The sequence below is a fragment of the Anolis sagrei genome, chromosome 9 (assembly GCF_037176765.1).
Source record: "Anolis sagrei isolate rAnoSag1 chromosome 9, rAnoSag1.mat, whole genome shotgun sequence".
NCBI classification, from domain to species: Eukaryota; Metazoa; Chordata; class Lepidosauria; order Squamata; family Dactyloidae; genus Anolis; species Anolis sagrei.
Genome location: NC_090029.1, coordinates 23347911 through 23373716, shown reverse-complemented (window position 1 = coordinate 23373716; position 25806 = coordinate 23347911). Strand labels below are relative to the sequence as shown.

Sequence of the window (25806 nt, the reverse complement as noted above, 5' to 3'; positions counted from 1 at the left end):
TTCTTTCTTTCCTATTTCTCCACAATGGGCCACAGCAACGCGTGGCCAGGTACAGCTGGTTAATAATAATTTTGTACACCGACAGTTCACTCTCTTGAAAGGGATGGAGCTGTCCCATTCATCCCAGATGCAAATAACACCTTGTGCCACACGCTTTGTCTCAATAGTATTTCCTGTCTCTTCTTTGTTGCAGGTGGTTCAGAACGGAGACCGAGGGGAGAAGGTGGACACGCAGCTGTTCCGCATGGCCCTTGCTCCATATCCGAAGCTCAGGGCAGCCCTCTTTCCCCAGTGCGCTGCCCATGGACTCCTCCCATCAGACATCTCCCTCTACCACCTTCTTCAGGTATTACTATTATCATCATCATTTATACCCCTCCCTGTGGAAACTCAATATAATTTATTTGTCAGAAATGAATTGAGGATACAATTGTAATGTATTTAAAAACACAAACATAGTTAAAAACTTGGCATTATGCTAAATGTCCTTTGACCAGAAGCTGGCCACTTGGAGTGCCTCTGGTGTTGCTATATGAAGGTCCTCCATTGTGAATGTGGCAGGGGATCAGGTTGCATTGTAGTAGGTGGTCTGTGGTTTGCTCTTCTCCACACTCGCATGTCGTGGACTCCACCTTGTGGCCCCATTTCTTAAGGTTGGCTCTACATCTTGTGGTGCCAGAGTACAGCCTGTTCAGTGCCTTCCAAGTTGCCCAGTCTTCTGTGTGCCCAGGAGGGAGTCTCTCATTTGGTATCAGCCACAGATTGAGGTTCCAGGTGTTTGCCTGCCACTTTTGGACTCTGGCTTGCTGAGGTGTTACTGCAAGTATTTCTGTAGATCTTAGAAAGCTATTTCTTGATTTAAGGTGTTGGCATGCTGGTGTTGGCATATCTGAACAGGGGGTGGGCCAGAGATGTCACTGCCTTGGTCCTTTCATTATTGACTGCTACTTCCTGATGGATGTCATGTGGTGCAATACTGGATAAACAGTATAATTTCTCCAGTGGTGTAGGGCGTAGACATCCCGTGATAATGCGGCATGTCTCATTAAGAACTACATCCACTGTTTTAGCGTGATCAAATGTATCTGGGCATGCATATTCAGCGGCAGAATAGCAAAGCAAAAGGACAGATGTCTTCACTGTGTCTGGTTGTGATCCCTAGGTTGTACCTGTCAGCTTTTGTATGATATTGTTTCTAGCGCTCACTTTTTGCTTGATAGTCAAGCGGTTCTTCTTTAGAGCACGGTCCAGAGTGACTCCCAGTTATTTTGGTTGTGCTGCAATGCTCCAGTGGGATTCCTTCCCAGGTAATTCTCAGTGCTCGAGATGCTTCCCCGAAGGATTGTAACACATCTGGGCATCCCCTGAGCAACATTTTTGTAGACGGCTGATTCTCTTACACCAGAAGGGATTTGCAGCATGCCACACAATCTAACGACAATTTAAAACAAAGCAAATACAAAAATTTTAAAAATCGTGACTATAAAGTTAAAATACAGTGAATACAATTAAAATTACATTTAAATTCACCCCAAATCCCCCCAACAATATACAGTAAGTCATTTCGTTGCCTATCAGATTTGTACATTTTGTGTCACAGCATCATATCCTGACAAATTTTTATTTCTGCATCATTGTTTTCGACCTAATGCTATTGTGCAATTAATAATTGACGGCACTATGTAACACGATTTTTGTTCCTGGGTTATAACACAAAGTGAGAAAAAGCCCTGAGTACTTCTGATTTCCCAGCTCTAAGCCTGCAGTGCACCTCCTTCTTGTGTGAGATTCCTAGACTTTACACAGCAAGGAAGGGCCAGAAACGCCATGCTATCGAGGCTTATCACCTGTTTATTCTTTTTTTAAACTCCCTGGAATGTTAATGCCTTGTTTTCAATTTTTTTCAGTCATTAGCTCCGTTTGACCCTGCAAAATTGTTTGGATGGCAGTCAACCAATGTGCTTGCCATTCCTGGTAAGTAACAGACCCACAATGTCTCAATAAAATGCATGGTGGGTGGAGTTTCCCACCATGTCATACAGAGAGGGAGTCACGTGCTTGTAAATAGGCCCAAGGTGCTTGAAGGAAAGGTTCTTTGGTCCCAGCTATTTGAAGTGATGCCACAAGGAACAGGGAGCAGACCTTGTTTTCTGTTGTCCTGGAGACCAGGAATCAATGGAGCTGTTGGGATTCAGCCTGTGTGTGAACCTGAGCCTGAATCTCTGATTGTATTCTCTAACACTGATGCTAATGTTGATGCTAATGTTGATGGGCCCAGTTTGGATAGTGAGGCTGAAGTGATCAATGAGGACAGGCTCAAGATGGAGACACTTTGGGCAATAAAAATACTACAGGCTTTGATTTAGAGGCTTCAAGGGAAAAGCCAAGTTCTCATGAGAAAGTTTCTGTCAGACTGAGAGAAGATAGCTTGACACCTGGCTGGGTCAATGATAACAGCCACAGTTTGGAGATAAGCCAGAATCGCAGGGAGGCTCAATGTTTACGTATGTCCGAAAGAATCCGACAACTGAAACCAAAGATTAGAGTTAGCCGGAATCAATTTTTGGGATTTAAGAGTGGCTGTGAGGGAGCTTTCCTCAGACCAAGCATCATTTAGTATCAAGTACAAACCTCCTGGGTTTTCCAGTTTCCAGTGGTCTGGTCTCTAAGGGAATTTCTGGCTTCAAGTGAGATTAGCAGGGGGCTAATCTGTTCATGGATTTCTATTGAAAGTTTTCTGGTCATTACTGCTTTGGATTTTCTGCAAGCTTTCTGGACATTGGTGTTTGCTGTTTCATTTTGGCTTTTTAACCTTTGGACTTCTATCTATTTTATATTCATCATTCAATAAAAAGGATTGTATTTTTCCTAAACCAAGGTGTGGTGTATTAATGACAAGAGGGCCCTGTTTCCTGCTCTGGAGTGCAACAGGAGCCATGGGTTCAAATGTCAGGAAAGGAAATTCCAATTGAATAGTAGGAAGAACTTCCTGAGTGTCAGAGCTATTCAGCAGTGGAAGTCTCTACCTTGGAATCCGGTGGAACCTCCTTCCTTGGAGGCTTTGGAATAGACAATCTGTTGGGAGGGTTTTGATTGTGCTTTCTCTTCTGGCAGAAGGGGGTTGGACTGGATGGCCTTTGGCGGTATTGTAGCACATGAAGCGAATGAGGATTTGTCAGAGGATGAGGGGGATGTTGGATTTCAAAATGAGGAGTCTGTGTGTGATTGGAGAGAATTGCAGGCCTCAGATCAGAGAAAATTGCAGGCAGATGAGGCTGAAGCAGAGGAGGCTGATGTTTGGGATTCCCAAGCAACAGGGCAAAGTGAAAGTCCTTAGGCTGATGGGTAGTTTTCCCAGGAAACTGGATTAGACCTGAGAACAGAGGAAGTAAAAAACAGACAAACTAGATATTCTCATAGACTCCGTGAGAAGACCTTGAAGTCCAAGTGTATTCGGTATAATGTCAGGGGTGTCTGGATAGGCTTAAATTAAGTGGATTGGCTTCAGGCCTCTCAGAGGAAACAACTTTGCTAAAGGTCATATGATTTTCCTGTCTCTGTCATATTTTGAAATGGTCATATGACTGGTCAAATAAATAAATTATTATTATTATTATTATTATTATTATTATTATTATTATTATTATTATGCTAAAGGATGATTTTCCTGTCTCTGCTCTCAAGTTCATGATTCAAGTTTCCTGTTCTGACTCATGTCTTTGTTCCTGTAAGGGTTTGCCTTGGAAGAACCTCTTGTTTACTGGTTTATGGATTAATGTTTGAATAACTGCTGTGGAATCTGGTTCTCTTGTTTTTATGTAATTTTCCATTTTTGGATTACTTCTGTTTTGTATTTCTTATTTTTTGGATAACTGCTATTTTCTATTTTCTATTCTACTTTTGGAGGTACCCTTCTTTTTTTCTTTGTGTCTGCTTTCCTTAATAAACTTTTTAAGATAGTGTTACTGGACTGTGGTGTGATGATGGGTGAAAAGGTGTTCCAGTGCTAGAGTGCAACAAGGGGTCTCTCTCCTATATGATTCTATGATTTTCTTGGCCTATTACCATGAAAGATTTAACTCCACTGCAGTTCCAGAATGCAGATTAATTGCACTGAACTGGATTATATGACTGCACTGCCATGTAATTGGGTTCACTGCATTATGTGGCAATGTAGATCTAGCCCTAGTGACTTTTGTTTCGTGTCAGGAGCGACTTGAGAAACTGCAAGTCGCTTCTGGTGTGAGAGTCTGGCTGTATGCAAGGACTTTGCCCAGGGGATGCCTGGATGTTTTGATGTTTGACCATCTTTGTGAGAGGCTTCTCTCATGTCCCCTTATGGGGAGCTGGAGCTGACAGAGGGAGCTCATCCACGCTCTCCTCGCATTTGAACCTCTGACCTGTCAGTCTTCAGTCCTGCCGGCACAAGGGTTTAACCTCGGCCCTAGTGACTAAGGGTAGCATATTCTTCAAGAAGCAGAGAAGGCTTTTGGGGGTTCTTTCCGCCCATTTGATACAGGAGAAGTCTAGTTGTCGCCCGGAAAATTGGTCCCATGGGAGAGTGATGCATGTGTCCACTGTTTCTTCTGCCTAGATATTGGTAGCGATCTCCCCCATTTCTCCTGCCCGGCTCTTGTCAACAAATACGCCGTTATTGAACGCCTGGATTTCTCCTACTATTTGTGCCACGAACGCCCTTCTTTCGCTTTCGGGACTCTTATAGTTCAGCAGCTGGCGAAAAGCAAGACCCCAAAGCAGCTGTGAGTACCTTCAAGACAGCGAGGTTCCGGAAACGCATATATTGTATATACTCAAGTATAAGCCTTGTTTTTCAGCCCTTTTTTTAAGCTGAAAAGGCCCCCCTCAGCTTATACTCGAGTCAAGGTTATTTATCATTTTACTCTGCTATTATTATTATTATTATTATTATTATTTATAATTTAACTTTATTATTATTGTTATTATTACATTTATTATTTCACTTTATTTTTGTTGTCATTACAGTTATTATTTTACTCCATTATTACTGTTATTGTTACATTTCCATTATTTTACACTGTTATTATTTTATTACGTTTATTATTTTATTCTCTTGATTATTATTGGAAGGATACATAAGCACATTTACATTGAAGAAGGCTAGAATAATTGTTTAATCTGAGTTGGACAGTCTTATCTTAAATTACAATTTGATGTAAATATTCAAACACATTTAACCCACTGATGCCTTAATTAATGTAGCAGCTGCATTTCTCATTCTCGGTTTATACTTGAATCACTACGTTTTCCCAGTTTTTTGCGGTAAAATTAGGTGCCTTGGCTTATATTCGGGTCAGCTTATACTCGAGTATATACGGTATATCACAAACACAGGCAGCGTTTTAAGTTAAAACTGGACCAATATCACCAGTTTTCCAGTTAAAAGGAGAATAGTTTAATCTCTTTACATATTTGTAAACAAGCAGAGCTTTCCAAGACATGCATCATTTCGCAATACAGTCATCCAGTGTTACTGCTAAACCAGATATTAAGCCAACCCTTTAGAGTACCTAAATTGCAATAACGAAATGCCTGGGGGCACATCATGTCTCATGAAATTCATCATCATTAGGCAATCCCTCGTACACTAAGGATGATAGTCCTCCAGTGTAGGGTCTTGGTGGTAGGTCCATAGATGACTATGGAGCCCTATTCTTGATCCACATGTTCTCCCGCAGTGGAAGGTGGTCCTGGTCAGGGTTGGTTTGATGCACCTTCCTCTTGGCACGTTTCTCCATTTGTGCCTCTTCAAATTCTGCAGCATTGCTGGTCACAGCTGACCTCCAGTTAGAGCACTCAAAAGCCAGGGCTTCCCAGTTCTCTCTCGGTGTGTATGCCACAATTTTTAAGGTTGGCTTAAGCCCATTTTTCAGCCCATCTTTAATAAGTCATATGTAAGTTTGTCTCATCAAAACTTCATATATGACTTATTGTTGTTTCACATAGATTGAGAGGCTTCTTGTTAATGTTTGCGCGACACACCTACATGCTGCAGCGGACACACAAGCGTGTCGCGATGCACAGTTTGTAAAGGTCTGATCTAAAAAGTTAGCAAGGACCGGATGTAAAGATATAAAATAAACAGAAAACCAGCTGCAGTATTGAAAGCATAGACCACAGAAGAAATGGAACCAAGGCCTCAAGTTTACATTAGCAAGAGATTATAAAACATTTTTTATTCAGTCAGGCTTTTAAAGAAGAAGGTTTTCAAGATCAAGTCAGGGGTAGCTGTAGTTTTTAGGTTTGAATATCTTATGATACTTTATTTATTTTCTGCCTCTTCTTGTGGCTTGAGGCGGGTTACAGTATACTGTATTTCCTTGAGTATAAGCCAACCCAAATATAAGCCAAGGCACCTAATTTTACCACAAAAAACTGGGAAAACATGTCCACTGAGTATAAGCCGAGGGTGGGAAATGCGACATCTAGTGTTCAATTTCAAAATAAAAATAGACACCAAAAATTACATTAAATGAGGCATCCGTAGGCTAAATGTTTTTGAATATTTACATAAAGCTGTAATTTAAAGTAAGACTCTCCAACTCTGGTTAAACCATTATTCTAACCTTTAATGTCAATGTGCTTACATATCCTTCCAATAATAATAAAGAGATTATAATAATGTACTAAAAATAATAATAGAGAAAAATAATGGAAATGTACGAATATCAGTAATAATAGAGTAAAATAATAAATGTAATAAAATAATAATAGAGTAAAATAATGTAATAATAATAATAATAATAAATAGAGTAAATAATAAATGTAATAATAATAGATTAAAATAATCAATTTAATAATGGCACAAGCCAGTAAAGGTGGTCCCAGTGGTGATCAGCACACTGGGTGCAGTGCCTAAAGACCTTGGCCTGCACTTAAACACAATTGGCGCTGACAAGATTACCATCTGCCAGCTACAAAACGCCACCTTACTGGGATCTGCACGCATTATTCGCCGATACATCACACAGTCCTAGACACTTGGGAAGTATCCGACATGAGATCCAATACAACAGCCAGCTGAGCAATCTTATTTTTCTGTGGACTCTTCTTGTTCTGTTTGTAATAATAATAATAATAATTATAATAATAATAATAATTATTATTATTATTAATAATAATAATCTATTATTATTACATTTATTATTTACTCTATTTATTATTATTATTATTATTAATAATAATAATAGGATAAAATAATGTAAATGTAATAATAATTATAGTAGTAACAAATAGAGTAAAATAGTAAATGTAAGAAAAATAATAACAGAGTAAAATGATAAATAACTTTGACTTGAGTATAAGCTGAAGGGGGCTTTTTCAGCCTTAAAAAGGACTGAAAAACTCTGCTTATAACTGAATATATACGGTAATTAAAACACATAAGTGTTGTAAAGACACCCCAAATGCACATATTAAAATGTATTTCTATAAATTGAATTTTTAAATACCAGTGTTATGATATTTAATTCTGTTTTAATGTTTGTTTATTGGTAGCTTTTAAACTGTGTTGAAATGTTTTTAATGTAAGCTGCTTTGAGTCTCCTTGCAGAGAAAAAAAGCGGGTTGTAAATAAACATGATGATAATGATGATGACGACTGGGATTTCAAGTATGTGCTCAGTTGGGCACTTGGGTTTCAGTCTCTCTTTGCTTCCTTATGTCTCTTTCTTTCTTTCTTTCTTTCTTTCTTTTGTTAGGATCCAGCAAGCAGGTGCTGAGGCCTATGCTTTGGCCCTCTCTTCCTTCTACGTCCCTTCAGTTGCTGCAGCCTGCGCCTGCTTCCTGGAGCTGCTGGGGCTGGAGAGCCTCAAACTCCGGGTGGACGTCAAGGCAGCAGGGGTCATCTTGAGCTTCATGTCCAGAAGGGAGGAGCCTCAACACAACTCCATCCGGCAGTCCTTGGGTAGCCCTTCCTCTCTTGTTTTCATCTTGGAATGAATGCAAGCTTTTTATTTTGTGGTTGTATTGTCAAAGGCTTTCACATGGCTGGAATTGCTGGGGTGTTGTTGTGTGTTTTGTGGGCTGTGTGGCCCATGTGTTCTAGCAGCATTTTCTCCTTTCTGTGGCTGGCATCTTCAGATGGCCTGATTGTAATAAAGCAAATGGAGTATATAATATACCTGTGGAATAATGTCAAGGGTGGGAGAGAGAACCATTGTCTGTTAAACTAGTGTGAAAGGTGCAATTAGCAAGCTAGATTTGCAATTGTTGAACCCACCCATTAGTATGTGAGTAACCATGAAGATAGCATAGTCAATTAGTGAGGGCATCTACCTAGAAGTTCCATTTGAATTGTTTACCTCCTGGAGACATACTTTATCTGGATGGTGTTCACAGGCCCTCAATTGCTCCCCTCTTGTGTCTGGGTGGCGTTCATTAATTATGTCTTGATTCTGGTGTTTTTCAATACTGGTGTTTTTCAACTCACCCTGGAAATTCCGCAAGCATATATACTATTTAGTTTTTATTATATGTTATGTTTTTAATTGTATCTATGACATTGTAAGTATTGAATTTTGCCCTGTTAACCACCACCTTGAATCGCCTACAGGCTGAGAAAGGTGGTATACAAATACAGTAAGTAAATAAATACTCCATTTGCTTGACTACCATCAGGTCCTCTGAAGATACCATCCACAGAAACAGACTCATCCTTCAGCTGAGAATAACTACATTGTTTATCCCACCCGAGTCTCTCACTAAATACAGCACTTTATCTACCTCACCTATAGATTTTACAATTTTTACTTCTCGCACTTGGCCCAGCTGGCCCTCGTTTAAATTCTTGTACTATTTTTGTACTTTGTGTGGAGCCTCTGTGCAAAACAACAAACGAAACAACAACAAATGGTGTCAGAACTGTTGTAGGTCTCTGCTTGAAGAAAGGACCACTTTCAATGTTTATCAAAATGTTTGTTCTACCAACATAGAGTTACAGCAGCACTGAAATGCTTTCTCTTTGCAGTTGAAAAGCTAGCGGAGCTGGCTAGTGGACAGAAGACTGCAGCGGAGGAGCTCCTTCTGTGCTTAGAGGAAGCGGTCTGGGATAAAATTGAGCACCAGGAGATAGGAAAGTAAGTTGTCAACTAGAGCTTGCCAGAAAGTTAGACTCATAGCACAAGAATTAAAAAAGTCAAAGGTCTGGAAACCATGAATCCCTCTCAGGAGTAGCAACCTAAAGATCTGGGTCAAGAAGAGAAGGCTGATAGCCATGTTTACATATTTGGAAAGGATGCCATGTTGAGAAGGGACAAGTTTTGTTCCTGCTGCCCTGGAATTAGTACTCAATGGAGCCATGGGTTCAAATGACAGGGAAGGAGATCCCACCGGAACATTAAATAGGAAGAACCTCCTGACTGGGGTAAAGTGACCATGTACAGCTTCAGTAGTGGAACTCTCTGCCTCAGGAGAGGGTTTTAAACAGAGGCTGGATGGCCATCAGTCCGGGATACGTTGTGCTTTTGCTGCCTGGCAGAAGAGGAAGGACTGGATAGCCTTTGGTGCTCCCTCCCAACTATGATTCTAGAGAGAGGTGAATGACACCTCTTGCTGCTTCTTGTGGTCAATTACTGTGGCTGTCTCCAGTGAGGCTGCAGATAACAAACTGCCATTGGAAACCATGAGTTGTTGCTAGTGACCATAAGTGAACATGACTGGACTTAATATCAAGGGAAAACCTTTATAAGTGTTTTGAATGCAGCTTTCCTTTGCAGGACGTCCAGTGAGGCCAGAGAGCAGTGGTCTTTGGTAATACAGTTCTGCAGGCTTCATGAAATCAAGCTGAGCACATCGTACCTGAAAGTGTGCGCCAGAGCCAATGAGTGGCTGCAGTTTCTCATTGAGGCTCAAATGTACAGCTACTCTCCAAGTGAGGTGAGGAGCCATTTGGGTGGGACAATATTGGTCCTACTTAGTGTCCAAATCAAGGGAAGTTGTGTCAAACAATTCTGCTTTGATTCACCTTCATCTTAGAGTCAATATCCCTCTTAAATTGTTGGGCCTAGACACCTATGGGTTCTTCCCCACCTCCAGGTCGCCCCCCTCCTAGGGGAGTTCCCCCATCCTCTGCAGGATCACATGCGTCTGGCCCTGGAGGCTCCACAGTCCTCAGACGGTCCTCGCCTGAGAGACCAAGGGACCAGCACCAACCCGCTCAAGCAGGAGCCCAAGCCGAGCTCGGGGGAGCTCTTCCACATTTTGCTGCGGTGCCAGGAACAGACGCAGCCCTGGCGCTACCTTCTAGGCGAAGCGGTGGAGCACCATGCGCCAGTCCTGAGTATGCTAGCTGCATGTTTTCAGGTACGTTTTCCTTCTTGATAAGGCAGTGCCATATGCCATTGGGTCTTACTCTGACACTCTAGAGCAGGCTTGGGCAAACTTTAAAAGGTGTTTTGGACTTTAACTTCCAGAATTCCTAACAGCCACCAAGGAAAATTTTATTCTTTTTATAAAATGTTTTATTATTCTTATAAAACAATTATACATAACCATAATTGCTATGCATTTTGTCCTTTATCATTCCCTTCTCCCTCCCCACTCCCACCCCCTCCCTCTTCCCTGTTTATTTATTTATTTACAGTATTGATATACCACCTTTCTCACCCTTGGGGGGACTCAAAGCGGTTTACATATAAATAATGGCAAGATTCAATCCCTTACGTTGGGCACCGATACGATTCCAATACAAACAATCACAATAGTAAAACCACAATTAAATATAAATCACAATTAAAACAATACATCAACAAACATTAAAACAATAAAACAGTCTCGTCAGTTGAAACGCCGTTCCAGTCAATGTCCCTCTAAAATGCTACATACATCTACTGTCCGAAGACCTGGTCCCAGAATCATGATTTTTTTTTCCCTAAAAGCCAGGAAGGAGGGAGCGGATCTTACCTCATTTGGGAGTGTATTCCATAGGCGGGGGGCCACAGCCGAGAAGGCCCTGTTGACAATATAATCCTTTTTCCCCCATTATATGAGCCTTCTTTTGATTCTATCCAATTTTTTCTTCCATCTTTCATTATCTGGTTTAGTGACCTGTAACCATCTTTTAAATGGAGTCCACATTTCTTTAATTTTCTTCTGTTTCTCTGACCATGTTTTTTTGCTTCTTATTATGTCCATAATATCCAATTGTATTTGGTCCCACACATATTCATACCATTTTCAATTGTATTTGGTCCCACACATATTCATACCATTTTCAATTCATACCATTTCCACATTTCTTTAATTTTCTTCTGTTTCTCTGACCATGTTTTTTTGCTTCTTATTATGTCCATAATATCCAATTGTATTTGGTCCCACACATATTCATACCATTTTCAAGTATCCATTTCTTTTTTTTTCTCTTTCCAACCCCAAGCTATTACTGCATGTGCAGCTCTAAACATCATCACCATTAATTCTTGGTCTTGGTCCTTAACTCTTCTGTCACCATATATTCCTATTAACAAAACTTGCATATTTATATCAAATTTTATTTTAGTATGTAATTCTACCTGGATTAGAATTTGACTCCAGAATTTTTGTATCTCTTCACACTCCCACCATAGATGTGAATACCATGCCTCCCAACTTCCACAATGCCAACATTTGGGAATTAATCCCTGAATCATATGTGCCAGCTGAATTGGTGTTCTATACCATTTTGTTATTATTTTCAATTATAATTCCTTGTATTTTTCTATTTTTTATTTTTCTATTTTTATTTTATAATCAATCTATATAAATAAAAATGTAATGTTCGTTTGTGGGATTAACAGAACTCAAAAGCCACTGGACAAATTGACACTAAATTTGGACACAACCCAATGTATGTCATTCACTCAAAAATTGATTTTGTCATTTGGGAGTTGTAGTTGCTGGGATTTATAGTTCACCTACAATCAAAAAGCATTCTGAACATCCACCGACGATGGAATTGATCCAAACTTGGCACACAGTTCTCCCATGACCAACAAAAAATACTGGAAGGGTTTGGTGGGCAGTGTCCTTTGGTTTTGGAGTTGTAGTTCATCTACATCCAGAGATCACTGGGGACTCAAACTATGATGGATCTGGACCAAACTCTACACACGAATATTCAATATGCCCAAATGAGAACACTGGTGGAGTTTGGGGAAAATAGAATCTTGACATTTGGGAGTTGTAGTTGCTGGGATTAATAGTTCACCTACAATCACAGAGCATTCTGAACCCCACCAACGATAGAATTGGGCTAAACCTCCCACACAGAACCCCCATGTGGGCCACAGCAACGCGTGGCAGGGGACGGCTAGTGGTTTAAATAAAATAAAAATGTAGGAAAAATGTATTAAACTGCAAAAACTTTGTTTTGCAAGATGTCCTTCTATAGCACATTTTGCTCTACTTTTGCAATGAATATCCCATCATCAAGTCTCACCCAATTCAACACAGTTTGTGGCAGCCACAAAAACAAAGTTTCTGGAATACAGCAACTACTTTCAAAGTCAGGACCGCACAATTAAACAGGAAATATCACTTTCAAACCAGGAACAGAATATTTTCCAAAGTTTGTTAGTGTAGTCTGAACTAACCCTCTCTTTCTCTGTGTGTGTGCCCATGGGTTCTCGCCTTGGCAGGATGCCCCCGTTATTCATTGTCTCTGTGTTTGGATCATAACATCCTTGGACTGCTCCACCATGGCCGAAGTAACAGACCACATAGAAGGCCGCCTTGACGACCGCCAGTGGGATCTTATGGACTTGTCTGCTCTGTGGCAGATGCTTCTAAGGAGGTGCAAGAGTCGGACACTTCTCCATGGCTTCCAGTTCTTCCTGAAGGTAATCTCCATCAGCTGAGGTGTGGCAGGGACGGAGGCTCTGCTGCTGGCTTTTAGGAGTACTTCTAGGATCTTTCGCAATTGTTCCCAATGGGACTGAATGAAGCCCCCCCCCTCCCCCGCAAACAGATATCCACTTAGTTCACTCAAATTGAAAGGCCTGCCTCAGTCCTTTGTGCAGCAGGACTTGGGAGCAGCAGTGGAACGTGATGGGTCTGTCAGAAAGCCCATTCATCTTGGGCAGCTGTTAAAAAACCTACATTGACAGAAGGAAAATCAAGATTATGATCAATGCTGTACAATTAAGTCACCTTTAAATACTTTACGTAAAATTTATACATATATAAAGATACACTGCTTGATAGGACAAACTATTGTAAGACTGTTATCTCGGTATAGGATCAGAAAATATTCTTGTAATTTTTTTTATGCCAGAAGTGACTTGCGAAACTGCAAGTCACTTAGAATCATAGAGTTCGAAGAGACTTCATGGGCTATCCAGTCCAACCCCCTGCCAAGAAGCAGGAAAATTGTATTCAAAGCACCCCCGACAAATGGCCATTAAGCCTCTGTTTACTTCTGGTGTAGGACGTTGCCCAGGGGATGCCTGAATGTTTTGATGTTTTACCATCTTTGTGGGAGGCTTCTCTCATGTCCTTGCATGAGGAACTGGAGTTGACAGAGGGAGCTCATCCGTGCTCTTCCCGGATTCAAACCTGCGACCTGTCGGTCTTCAATCCTGCTGGCACAAGTGTAAATTTGCTACTGTTAATTGGTGGCTTTTATACACCAATGGTTATGTTATAATGTGTACACTTTGGAAACAACAACAACAACTATTATTATTATTATTATTATTATTATTATCCATGCTAAAATAAAACAATCATGCAGCCAACTTGGGATGTTTCTGTATTAAGGATTCCCCTCTGAAGACGGTGCTCGAAGTGTATGAGTTATGCATGGACTACAAAAATTACAGCGAAGCCCAAGCCAAGCTCCTTGCGTTTCAAGCCAGGCTTTCGGAGGTAAGACAGGAGGTGGTTCATCCTGAGTAAAGGGACCCCACAACCTTCAGATTTAGGAAGCCCAGTTGCTTCGGGTGTCTGTTTTCTCCTGGCCCATGGAAGAGAGTATCCCTTGGACGATCCCAAAGGCAGACGCCAACTTTTCTCAGGGAAAGGTTTGCGTAAAGAAGTAGAAGGAATGGTGGAGTGACAGTTCGTTTCCTAAGCCTCCGTCGGCTTCTTGGTAGCTAAATTGAGGAAGGAGAAGGATCTTTTCAGAACTTTTCAGAGCCTTGCTTATTTATATTTTAAATGGTCCAGTAAAAAAGCAAGAGAATTCTGGGGCAAATTGCAAATAAAAACATAGACCTTGTAAAACTTGCTTTCTTCTCCCACAGCTTCGAGCTGCCCCTTTGCAGCCAGATGCCCCACTGCCAGTGCCGTGGTTGGAGTCGCAGGCCTCGTTCCTCTTTGGACTGATGCTGCAGCAGTGCAGGACCGAGTACGAACTGGGGAAACTCCTCCGGCTTTTTGCTGATGCCAACACGGTTTTTCCTCACGGTAAGGATGGCTTTTTTTCTCTTTTTTTCTCTTTCTCTTTCCTTACTGAGGTTTCCTGGACCTGTTGCTAGATGCATCTTTTTGAATTCATTTGTTCCCAGTTTTTCAGCGTTCTGTCTGTGGAACCCCATAAGTGCGAGGCCTGAGCAACAAAGAGTTTATCTTCTCAATGAATTCTGCATTTAGGCATAACAGAATCCCCTTAAGATATTTTTGTGCCATCCTGGAATCTCAAGAGAATGATTCCAGGGTGGGTTGCTGTGAGTTTTCCGGGCTGCATGGCCATGTTCGAGAATCATTCTCTCCTGATATTTCACCCAAATTTATGACAGGCATCATCAGAGGTTGTGAGGTCTGTTGGAAACTAGGCAAGTGTGGTTTATATATATGTGGAAGGTCCAGGGTGGAAGAAAGAACTCTTGTATGCTCAAGGCAAAGGGTGAATGTTGCAGTTGGCCACCTTGATTAGCATTGAATGGCCTTGCAGATTCCTGCCTCGGGATCCTTTGTTGGGAGGTGTTAGCTGGCCCTGATTGTTTCCTGTCTGGAATTCCCCTGTTTTCTGAGTGGTTTTTTTTTTTAATTTACTGTCCTGATTTTGGAGTTTTTTAATACTGGTAGCTGGATATTGTTCATGTTCATGGTTTAAATAGTGGAGTTAATGTTGAGATAAATGATTTAAATTTTTTAATGTTTATATATGTGCACACTATTTATGCCCACTACGTATGCACACTCTATTGAATGTTTGCTGCTTATATGTTGTGCTCCGCCCTGAGTCCCCTTCAGGGTGAGAAGAGCGCTCTAACGGGAAGGTAACAGCACTCCATGCAGTCATTTCGGCCACATGACCTTGGAGGTGTCTACGGACAACGCCGGCTCTTCGGCTTAGAAATGAAGATGACACGACTCAACTTAATGTCAGGGAACCTCTTCTCTGCAAATCTGCCTTTTCAAATGGGATTTTGTCCTCTTTTTCTGGACTCAGGACCCGACATGAGGAAGCTGTGCACCCTGAGTGACGTCTTGAGGGGCTCCCCCGTCTCCATGGACCGTGCCCTTCTCCACAGTTTCTCCCCTGAGAACTTCCAGAAGGAATGCAGGAGGATTCTGGAGCAGCTGCAGGAGAGGAGTGCTTTTTCCGTGGCGCGGAGTGTGGCAGAGCTGGCGGGGCTTCCTGTGGACAATGTGGTCATCCAGGAGGTGCGCTCAGCCATGTTCCTCTTTCCAACGTGGTTGTGTCAGGACACAGCCTCCTCTCACACATCTCCATCACCTTGCCTTTGAACTACTTGCTGTCGTTGAATCTTGCTTTACTTTGCGTCATTTTAGAATGATTTCTCGATGAAAAGCTCTCTTTAACATAAGTACTATATTTCACCACATAAAAGTTGCACTTTTCCCCCTTTTTAAAATAAAAAGGGGATGCGACTATTATGTGAGGAAAAGAAATTTGTCTTTGTTTCTCTGGTTTCTGTTTTTATTTATAAAGTGCCTTACTTCTGAGAAAGAAGAGGGAGGATCCAGCCTCAAACCAACCGCTCCATTTTTATTTTGTTTTTTAAACTGTCTTAAGGCCTCAGAGAAAGGAGGAAGGAAGATTCCCTTTCCCTCCCTCCCTCCCTTTTTTCTCTGAAGGCAAGGTAGTTCACAAAATCTGAAATGGAGCTCTTTGCAGATAGGAAGGAATATCTGAGATCTGGAGATCTCCATTTCAGTTTTTTAAAAACTGGATTGCATTCAGAGAAGGAAAGAAGGCAGGATCAGGCTCAACGGCTCTGTGACCATTATATGAAAAAAAGAAAGGATGGAAGCCTATTTTTGAAGCCACAAAAGGGGGTGCAACCATTATGTGGTGGCGACTATTATGTGGCGAATTGCATTATTTGTGTCTGCTGGCAGCCATCCCAGGGATCGTGTTGCCGTCCTGTACTGTTTTATGCACAAAAATGAGTGCCAAGTAGGAAGTGAGAGGCAAGGGAAAAGAAGGAGATTCAGAAGCCAAGGGGGTCCCAAATTGCCCCCTTTTGAGAGGGAGTAAATGTAAAGATGTCCTTCCCTTCCTTAATAACCCCTGTGCTGCATTTCTGAGTTATTCAATCTAGTAGTTTTTTTGGCAGCCCTTTTACCTCTCTCTGTGTGCTTTGCAGGCCTTCCAGAGCATTGAGCATCTCAAACAGATTGGCCACTGGGCCCAGGAGCGGACGAGGGCCGAGTTCTGGAAGAAATGCCACGAGAACTACGTGCAGAATGCCATCTCTACCGAGGCTGCATCCGGCTTCTTCCTGGCGCAGGCTGACAGCGTGGTGGAGTCCTCCGAGGGCGAGCAGTGCTGCGTCCTGCTGGAGAGGCAGCTCCTGCTGACCCTGGCCGGTCACTGGTTGGCCAGGGGTGACCCCATTCCGCTCGATGGCCTAGAGCGCATCGAGAAGGAGATCTGGCTCTGCTGTGTCTCCCAGCAGGCCTTGAGGCGGAGCGTGGGGCAGGCACCGGATGACACCTTTTCCACCCCAGTTTTGGCCACTGGTGAGCTGTCCTTTGGCTCCTTGGCCAGGGAGTTCTCCTTCTCCAAGATGGCCGCTTTGAACGCTCCAGCATACCTCCGGCTGGAGGGCCTGCCTCTCCCGGGAGCCTCTCCTGACCCAGTTCTGGGGGAGGAAAGGCAGGCGCTGGACTTCCTTATCGGCCGACTACTGGACGAGGGCTCCGTGCACGAGGCCAGCCGCGTCTGCCGCTACTTTGGCTTCTACAGCAGGGACGTGGCGATTGTCCTCCACTGCCGCGCTCTGGCTTCCGAGGAAGGCCCCCAGGACTGGTTCCACCCAGAGATCCAGGAGATCCTTGGAGCGCTAGAGAAGGGAGAAAGCAAGGAGGAGATGGAGGCAGCCCAGAAAAACCGGCCACAGAGCAGTAAGTAATAGATTCCTCTCCTGAGATCCAGCTTCTCTCTTTGGTGTGTGTCGGGTGGATAGCACCGACCTGATTTGCTCTTCCCTGTCCTGCCTGCTCTTGCTCTTCTTCTGTCGGTGTTGGAGGCCTGTTCCAGCCAGTGGGGCACCTCCATCCAGCCTCATTCCCTTCATTTTGCTTTCAGCCTCCAGCCTGGAGAGCTGGTCCTTTGCGGGGACCTCGAATGTGGAAGGCGGTGCAGTCGCGGCAGGCCTGCAGGCGCTGACAGCCGAAAGCGTCCATGGGCGGAACTACTGCCGGCAGGTCCAATGCCTCTACGAACTTGCCAAGGTGCGCATGTGATGGGAGAAAGGAGGCAGGAAGTAGGCATGGGTTGGCTCTCTGCTTTTGTAACTGATGAGTAGCACTCTCCCCTCCTTCTCTTCAGGAGCTGGGCTGTACCTTCAGCGACATCTCCTCTCACGATCCCGAGAGGCTCCTGCGCATGATCCTGTCCTCTCAGCGGTTGGACCGGTGCCGCAGGGCCCAGGCCTTCATCAGCGCCCAGGGGCTGAAGGCGGAGGATGTGGCAGCGCTCGTGGCAGAGGAGGTCCTGCGGGAGCTACTGGCACCTTCGCTGCAGAAAGACATTAGTAAGCCTGCAGTTTGTCTTGATGTGATTATTTCTTGCTGGGTGAGTGGGCTTATTAACAAAAGACCCTCCCCATAAACGTACAGCAGAGTAACTTCTCAGAAGCAGCGTGACTCAGCAGCAGTAGCCGAAAGTGATAAAAAGAACAAAAACACACAGACCAATGTTATCTCTTCCATAGGAGGCTTTTCTTTGTCGCAAAATAATATAGTTATACTATTTACAAGAACAAGATTTCCACAACACAAATAAAGTGTTTTATTCTTCCTTCTTTGCTTCCATTCTGGGATTCTTCCTCATGCAGATAAACAGCTTCGCTCTCACAGATCTTCCTCTCACAACAAACTTATTCTGGAGCTTCACATTGTAGCCTTTTACACACAGCCGCCTTTATACTGGAGCTTTACCATGAGGCCTTCAACCTGGAGCTTCTCACACCAGGCCTTCTCACACTTAGCCTTCTCATAGACTAAGGCCTACCTCACACTGAGGCTTCTCTCACAGACTAAGGCCTACCTCACACTGTGAGGCCTTCTCACAGACTGAGACCTTTCTCCCACTGAGGTTTACCTCAGACTGAAGGCTACTAAGCTACAGGCATACCTGTTTATATAGAACGGCAGCTTTTGCTGAGTCATTGCATCCATTTAACCCTTTCAGTGCTTGACTCACATTTTTTTAATTAAAAATACCTAGTTAATTTTTAATATTTCTGACATGTTTGTTCCAGCCATGTTGAGCTGGCATTTCTGTCCTGCGGAAGATGGTCTTGGTATGAAAGTGGAACTGCTTTCTCAGGCGCAGGCGGGCGATGAAAGCATTCCCGGAACTGGAATGGAACAGGATGCTCTTCACTCACAGTCTTGTCTCTCTGTCCAGGTCAAAAACAAGTCTTGAATCCCGCAGAGGAGAGCAAGACCTTCCTGCAACTGGCCAAACTCTGCCCAGACCGCACTCTGGTTGGCATGAAGCTTCTGGATAAAATTGCACTAGTGCCACCCGGGGAGCTCGCCTGCAGTAAGTGGAGGAGGACAAGGGAGGGGACCATGGGGCGGCCCTGCTATTACACTATGTAACATTATAAATTTTGTTCCTGGGTTATCAGTGTCATTCCCTAATTGGTTCTATCATCAAAACATGGGGAAAGTTTATTAAACTGCAAAAACTTTGTTTTTGTGGGAGGGACATTTAGCTATAGTGTTTCAATGAATATGTCATCATTGAGTCTCAACCACTTCAACCTAGTTTGTGGAAGCCACAAAAATGAAGTTTCTGGAGTAGAACAACTATTTTCAAAGGAAGGACCACACAATTAAACAGGAAATAACCCTTTGAAACTAGGAACAGAAAAAAAATATCCAATTTTGTTTCATAGTGTTATGGAATCTTCCACAAAGTGGTCTCTTGTGAGGAATGACCCAAGTCCATAGGATGTCTCTTCCAAGCAAAATATGGGGAGGGTTTGGCCAGAGGAACCTCCTTGTGCCCTTTCCTACCTTTTACTTCCTATGTGTGCCACTGTAATTGTGGGTAGTTGGAGCTGGATGGGGAGGCCTGCAGTTCTCCATGGGGCCAGTTTGAGTTTACGGGGTGGCTGCTGCACTTCCCTATGATGTAAACAGTCACAGGGAAAGGGGTCCTATTCTTCTATCTAGCTATTCCCATACTTGCAACTGAGTCCTTTGGTATCTCAGAGGGGTTCATGACACTGTTCCCATTGGGCAGATGAGGGTCCATTCCAGGCCAGTTTTTTTTTTTGCTTTGCATTTCTGTGGGATGACTGGTGGGGCCTCCTCCTCCTCTCCTTCCTCAGCCACAGAGCTCCTGATCCTGGCCCACAACTGCTTCAGCTTGACCTGCCACATGGAAGGGATCACGCGCGTCCTCCAGGCTGCAAGGCTGCTCACCGAGGAACACTTGGCGCCTAGCGAAGAGTACGGTCTCGTGGTAAGTGGCTGACCCCAAAATGCCTTGTGTGCAGACCCCTCTTGCCAACCATTGTCCTGCTTCCCCCCAGCATCTCTCTGCAGCCCAGATGACATTCAAGAGGTTATGAAGGCCTGCACGGAAATCTTCTCCCCACAGTGGCTCTTTTTGTGTGTCAGGAGCGACTTGAGAAATTGCAAGTCGCTTCTGGTGTGTGGAGAGAATTAGTCTCCTGCAGGAGACGCCCGGATATTTTACCATTTTACCTAATTGGTTCTATCAAAAACATGGAAAAGGTTCATTATGCTGCAAAAACTTAATTTTGTGGGACATCCTGTAGCACATTTTGCTTTAGTTTTTCAATGACTGTCTCAACAAAAAATGCAGCCACAAAAAAGGAAGTTTATGGAGCATAACAACTTTTAAAGTAAGGATCGCACAATTAAATAGGAAATAACACTTTCAAACCAGGAACAGAACATTTCTAAAATTTCATTACATAAAGTAATAGAGTTGGAGGAGACCCAATGGGCCGCCTAGTTCAATTCCCTTCTGCTATGCAAGGAAAGCACAATCAAAGCCCTCCAGACAGATGGCTCTTTCCTTCCCATCCGTGTTTGTGGGGCTTTTCCTGACGCCAGGGCTGTTCCTTCCTTCCTCCAAGGTCCGTCTCCTCACCGGCATCGGCAGGTACAATGAGATGACCTACATCTTTGACCTGCTACATGACAAGCATCACTTTGAGGTGCTGATGAGGAAAAAGCTGGATCCGGTGCGTACAACGGGGGCCGACCCCCTCTTCCTTGGTCTCTTCTAGCCCTTCCATCAAGGGCACCCAAAGGGCGGTCAGGGGCATTTTGTCTTTTTAGAAGCCCCCACTTGCTTTCCTAACACCCTGCTGCCACCATCTGCTTTGCAGAGCGGGACCCTCAAGACGGCGCTGCTGGACTACATCAAGCGCTGCCGCCCCGGAGACAGCGAGAAGCACAACATGATCGCGCTCTGCTTCAGCATGTGCCGGGAGATTGGGGAGAACCACGAGGCAGCGGCCCACATCCAGCTGAAGCTCATTGAGTCTCAGCCCTGGGGTGAGACCCTCTGGGCCGCAATGGAAAATGGATAATCGGGAGGGGCTTTGACTGCAGCAGATGGGAGAAATAGCAGAATGATGAGAAGGGAGGTCTCCTCCTCCTGTGTAGCAGAACGTCTGCTTCCAAGAGGGAAACTGGGTTTGGGGAGTGTGATGCTGATGCAGAAGGGGCACATATGTCTGAGCATCTGCATGGGAATCCACCAAACCTTGTCCAAAATGGGGATTTACTTAGCTTTGGGGTCCCAGCTTTTCCTTCTGCTCAGCTTGTGGGGAAAGTTTATAGAATCATAGACTCCTGAAGTTGGAAAAGACCTCATGGACCATACAATCCAACCCCTTTCTTCCAAGAAGCAGGAAAATCACATTGAATGCACCCCCGACAGATGGCCATCCAGCCTCTGTTTAAAAGCTTCCAAAGAAGGAGCCTCCACCACACTCCAGGACAGAGAGTTTCACTGGTGAACAGCTCTCACAGGATGTTCTTCCTCATGTTCAGGTGGAATTTCCTTTCCTATAGTCGGAAGCTATTATTCCATTGCGTCCTAGTCTCCAGCGCAGCAGTAAACAAGCTTGCTTCCTTCTCCCGATGACTTCCCCTCACCTCTTGATCCATGACCCTTATGTCTCCTCTCAGCCTTCTCTTCTGCAGGCTAAACATGTCCAGCTCTTTAAGCCGCTCCTCATAAGGTTTGTTCTCCAGACCCTTGATCCTTTGAGTCACTCTCCTCTGGACACATTCCAGTTCCCTTCAAAGGTGGTGCCCAGAATTGGACACAGTGTGATTCCAGGTGTGGTCTGACCAAAGCAGAATAGAGGGGGAGCAGGACTTCCCTGGATCTAGGCACTAGACTCCTGTATATGCAGGCCAAAATCCCATTGGCTTTTTAAACTGCTGCATCACATCCAAGATCTTTTTCACAAGTCCTTCTGTCGAGCCAGGCATTGTCCCCCATGATCTTTTATGAGTTGCCAATCCTCTCTGGCAGTTGTCCCATTGCGTTGCCCCAGTTGTTGGCCTAAAAAGATGGGGTGGCTGTTGATAATCTCCACAAAGCTTGCCATGAGGGAATGCATGCTTGTGCCCAAGTCATCCCTGCTGACTGCCTCCTCTTACCTCTGGATTGGGCCCTTAGGCTTAGGGATGGCAGCTTCGTGCCCTTCCAAGGCCTTCCACCCCATCGGCCCCCTCTCTCTGCCTCTCCTTTCCAGAGGAGTGCCTCCAGAACGTGCCAGGCCTGAAGAAGCTCCTGATGAAAGCCCTGACGCTCTTCATCGATGCTGCTGAAAGTTATTCCAAGGTAAATCTGGGGGAATTGGAGTGTTCCAACTTCATGGGTCCTTGTTTCTCCTTTTTAACTCTTTTCTTTCTCCGTCTTGCTTCAGGACTTCTGTGTGCGCCAGTCCTTGCGCTGCAGCCGCCTGACCAAACTCATTACGCTGCAGCTGCACTTCCTCAACACCGGCCAGAGCACCAAGCTGATCAACCTGAGGAGGAAGAGCCTGCTGGAGTGCATCATGGCCCTGCCCAGGTTCTACCAGGTGAGTGAGGGGATCTCCTGTCTTCTGCCAAGGATTGGCCATTCAGATCCCTCCCCAGGCTGACTCCATGCCGGGATTCGTCTCCTGCAGGCGGCCATTGTGGCTGAGGCCTATGACTTCGTTCCCGATTGGGCAGAGGTCCTCTGTCAGCATGTGATCCTGAAGGGCGACTTCAACTACCTGGCAGAGTACAAGCAGCGGGGACTGCTTAAGGCCAGCACCATTGAGGAGATCGCCTGCAAGTGAGTCAGGTGGCATTAGCTCTTTGAGATGGGAGATATAAAAACATGGTTTGGTTTCTGTTGAAACATTTCCCATTTTCTTTGTTTGCATGCCCTAAAATCATAAGATCAGAAGACACCACATGAGCCATCTAGTCCAATCCCCTTCTTCCTTGTAGGAAAAGTACAAAGTACCCTTGACAATTTTTTTTGTCATGTCAGGAGCGACTTGGGAATCTGCAAGTCGCTTCTGGTGTGAGAGAATTGGCCGTCTGCAAGGACGTTGCCCAGGGGGCGCCCGGATGTTTTTTGATGTTTTATCATCCTTGTGGGAGGCTTCTCTCATGTCCCCGCATGAGGAGCTGGAGCTTATAGAGGGAGCTCATCCACACTCTCCCCGGATTTGAACCTGTGACCTGTCGGTCTTCAGTCCTGCTGGCACACAGGTTTAACCCACTGCGCCACTGGGGGCTTCCCCCTTGACAGATATAATATACAGATGAAATACAATGTTCTCAATGGCAAGTGTATTATAAACTCCCATACTTTCTAAACAACTCTGATGCATTCTTTTGTGAGACTGTTGTAAATGAGAATAGTAAACGCTTAAGTATGCATTCCGCTTTTATCTGTGACTTCCTCTTGTTGTATATGCCTGCGATTTTGTTATTGTTTGTCAATAAAGGCTATGTGCGAATTAGGCCCCATCTACACTGCCATGTAAAAAACAGTTTATCTGCTTTGAACTGGATTATATGGCAGTGTAGAATCATATAATCCAGTTCAAAGCAGATAATCTGGATTTTATATGGCAGGTACATGGATCCTCAGATTGGCACACTGTCAGGGGCCTCTTTCACCTAGGAGGGCCCCAGAACATGGGCCCTTTGCCACAAAGGTGTGCCAACAGGGAGGAAAGCAGCTGTTCTGTGGACATATTGTTGGAACTGGGGTGCTGTGTGGTTTCCAGGCTGTGCGGCCAATGTGTTCTAGCAGCATTTTCTCCTGACACTTCACCTGCATCAGTGGCTGACATCTTCAGAGGATCTGATGATAGAAGAAGCAAGTGGAATACCTATATCTGTGGAATGACGTTCAGGGTGGGAGAAAGATTATTTGACTATCTGACTTTGGATCTATGCACAATAGTCATCTAATGTTTACATATGTTGTTTTAATTTGTTGTTTAATTGCTTTTAATTATTGTTGTTTGGGCATGGAAAAATGCCAATTATATGTAAGCTGCCCTGAGTCCTCTTCAGGATGAGAAGGGTGGGATATAAATGCCATAAATAAATAGACCTATATAAATAAAAGTGCAATGTTCGTTTGTGGGATTAACATAACTCAAAAAACACTGGACGAATTGACACTAAATTTAGACACAATACACCTCTCAGGCCAATGAGTGACCATCACTCATAAAAACACTGGAAAAAACAGCAGAAGGAACTTAAAAAGCCAAAAAACAAAAATTACGTTACAACGCATGCGCAAAACCACATATATACACAAACATACATATATACACATATACACAAACATACACATACTCATATACACACACACAAAACACATATACAGAGACTGGGCCACAGCAATGCGTGGCAAGGTATGGCTAGTAAATAAATAAATAAGAGCCAGTACTGAAAAGCACCAAGATCAAGACAGTAACTAATGAACACCACCCAGGCACAGGAGGTCTCCAGGCAGTAAGCAGTCAAGGGCTAGTGAACACCACCCTTGCTAAGGATGTCTAAGGCAGTAAGCAATTCAAAGGGAACAAAGGCCGCACCACTTCTATGCAGATGCCATACTCACATACTCATGTGTAGATTCCACTTAACACTTGTAAATCTAGCTTGGTTAACAGACAATGATTCTTTCTCCCATTCTGGGCGTTCCACAGTTAGATATACTCCACTTGCTTTACCATCATCAGAGCCTCTGAAGATGCCAGCCACAGATGCAGGTGAAACGTCAGAAGAAAATGTTGCTAGAAGACAGCCAGACAGCCTGAAAACCACACAATACCCCAGTGATTTTTGCTGGGAAAGCCTTCAACTATCTATGTTGTTGGAATGTTTCCTTCTTGCGCCGCCGTTGTGTGATGAGGCAGGCTTCTCCTTGCTGACGTTGCACCTCCTCCGTTCCAGGTCCAAGCAGCACCCAGGCAGTGAGGCAGCCCTGCGGAACCTGAAAAGGCTGCTGACCTACTGCGACGACATCTACGTCTACTACAAGCTGGCCTACGACAACCAGTTCTATGACGTGGTGAACATGCTCCTCAAGGACGCCCAGACCGGCTGCTGCCTGAATGACCTCCTGGCAAACTAGGCTGCTGGGTGGAAGAGCTGGACTAGAACGCAGCCGCTGGGTGAGCTGCTGAGGTTTTCAGTGTCTGAAAGAGACCAATCACGCTGCAGCGGTCGTCCCCATTTCATGGATTGCTGTAAGCAGCAAGGAAGAGGTTTATTAACAAGTTGGGGAAAACCAATGTTTGTATGTCTTCATATTGGAGCTCCTTTTGCGCAACCCCAAAAGGAAGAAGGCCTGCAGCTGTATTTCAAAAAGGAGGAGTAGTGCACTTTATCTTCAGGAACTGTATTTTGCCCTCACAGTGCAAATACACCTAAATATAGACACAAAAGGACGGCTTGCTTGGTGTTTGTTCAGTGTTAATCATGGACCTATTAAAACAGAACATTTGCAGGACTTGCTTTTCCTTGGCTGTTTGCCTAATGCGTTCCAAGAATGTTCTAGGTACAGGTGAGTCTCAGAAACCTCCTAAACCTCTTATCTCAGGGCTCCAGATGGACCTTTCCCAGGAAAATTATTATGTTTATTTATACCCCTCTGAGCCATCCTTTTAGAACAGTTCCTGGCTCAATGCAGAGCGACGTGTTGCAATTTGACTCAAAGTGTGCTGGAAAAGTGTTACAACTGGATCTAGATGCACCAAAGAGAGAACCAAGTCCCACCGGGGAGTCTGTATATGGGCTTATGGAGTCCCAGAAGATAGATGCCTGCTGGTTTCTTGGGTAGGATGGCTCATTGTGTTCCTA

At 44.2% G+C, this 25806-nt stretch overlaps 1 protein-coding gene across 1 annotated transcript in view; it reads left to right on the top strand.

Moving 5' to 3' along the window:
* Positions 1-25456, top strand: part of SPG11 (SPG11 vesicle trafficking associated, spatacsin) — a 48009-nt gene extending 22553 nt beyond the window's left edge. Inside the window, exons 19-40 of the mRNA XM_060755410.2 lie at positions 194-346; positions 1908-1974; positions 4595-4760; positions 7740-7945; positions 9008-9116; positions 9756-9915; positions 10075-10341; positions 12654-12854; positions 13774-13881; positions 14259-14421; positions 15410-15624; positions 16572-17331; positions 17516-17661; positions 17759-17963; positions 18842-18979; positions 19776-19909; positions 20553-20660; positions 20808-20976; positions 22191-22279; positions 22365-22520; positions 22611-22762; positions 24898-25456. Of these exons, the coding sequence (XP_060611393.2) occupies positions 194-346; positions 1908-1974; positions 4595-4760; positions 7740-7945; positions 9008-9116; positions 9756-9915; positions 10075-10341; positions 12654-12854; positions 13774-13881; positions 14259-14421; positions 15410-15624; positions 16572-17331; positions 17516-17661; positions 17759-17963; positions 18842-18979; positions 19776-19909; positions 20553-20660; positions 20808-20976; positions 22191-22279; positions 22365-22520; positions 22611-22762; positions 24898-25078 (4053 nt within the window). The 3' untranslated portion in view covers positions 25079-25456. The remainder of the gene's footprint in view (positions 1-193; positions 347-1907; positions 1975-4594; positions 4761-7739; positions 7946-9007; positions 9117-9755; positions 9916-10074; positions 10342-12653; positions 12855-13773; positions 13882-14258; positions 14422-15409; positions 15625-16571; positions 17332-17515; positions 17662-17758; positions 17964-18841; positions 18980-19775; positions 19910-20552; positions 20661-20807; positions 20977-22190; positions 22280-22364; positions 22521-22610; positions 22763-24897) is intronic.
* The last annotated feature ends 350 nt before the right edge of the window (positions 25457-25806 follow it).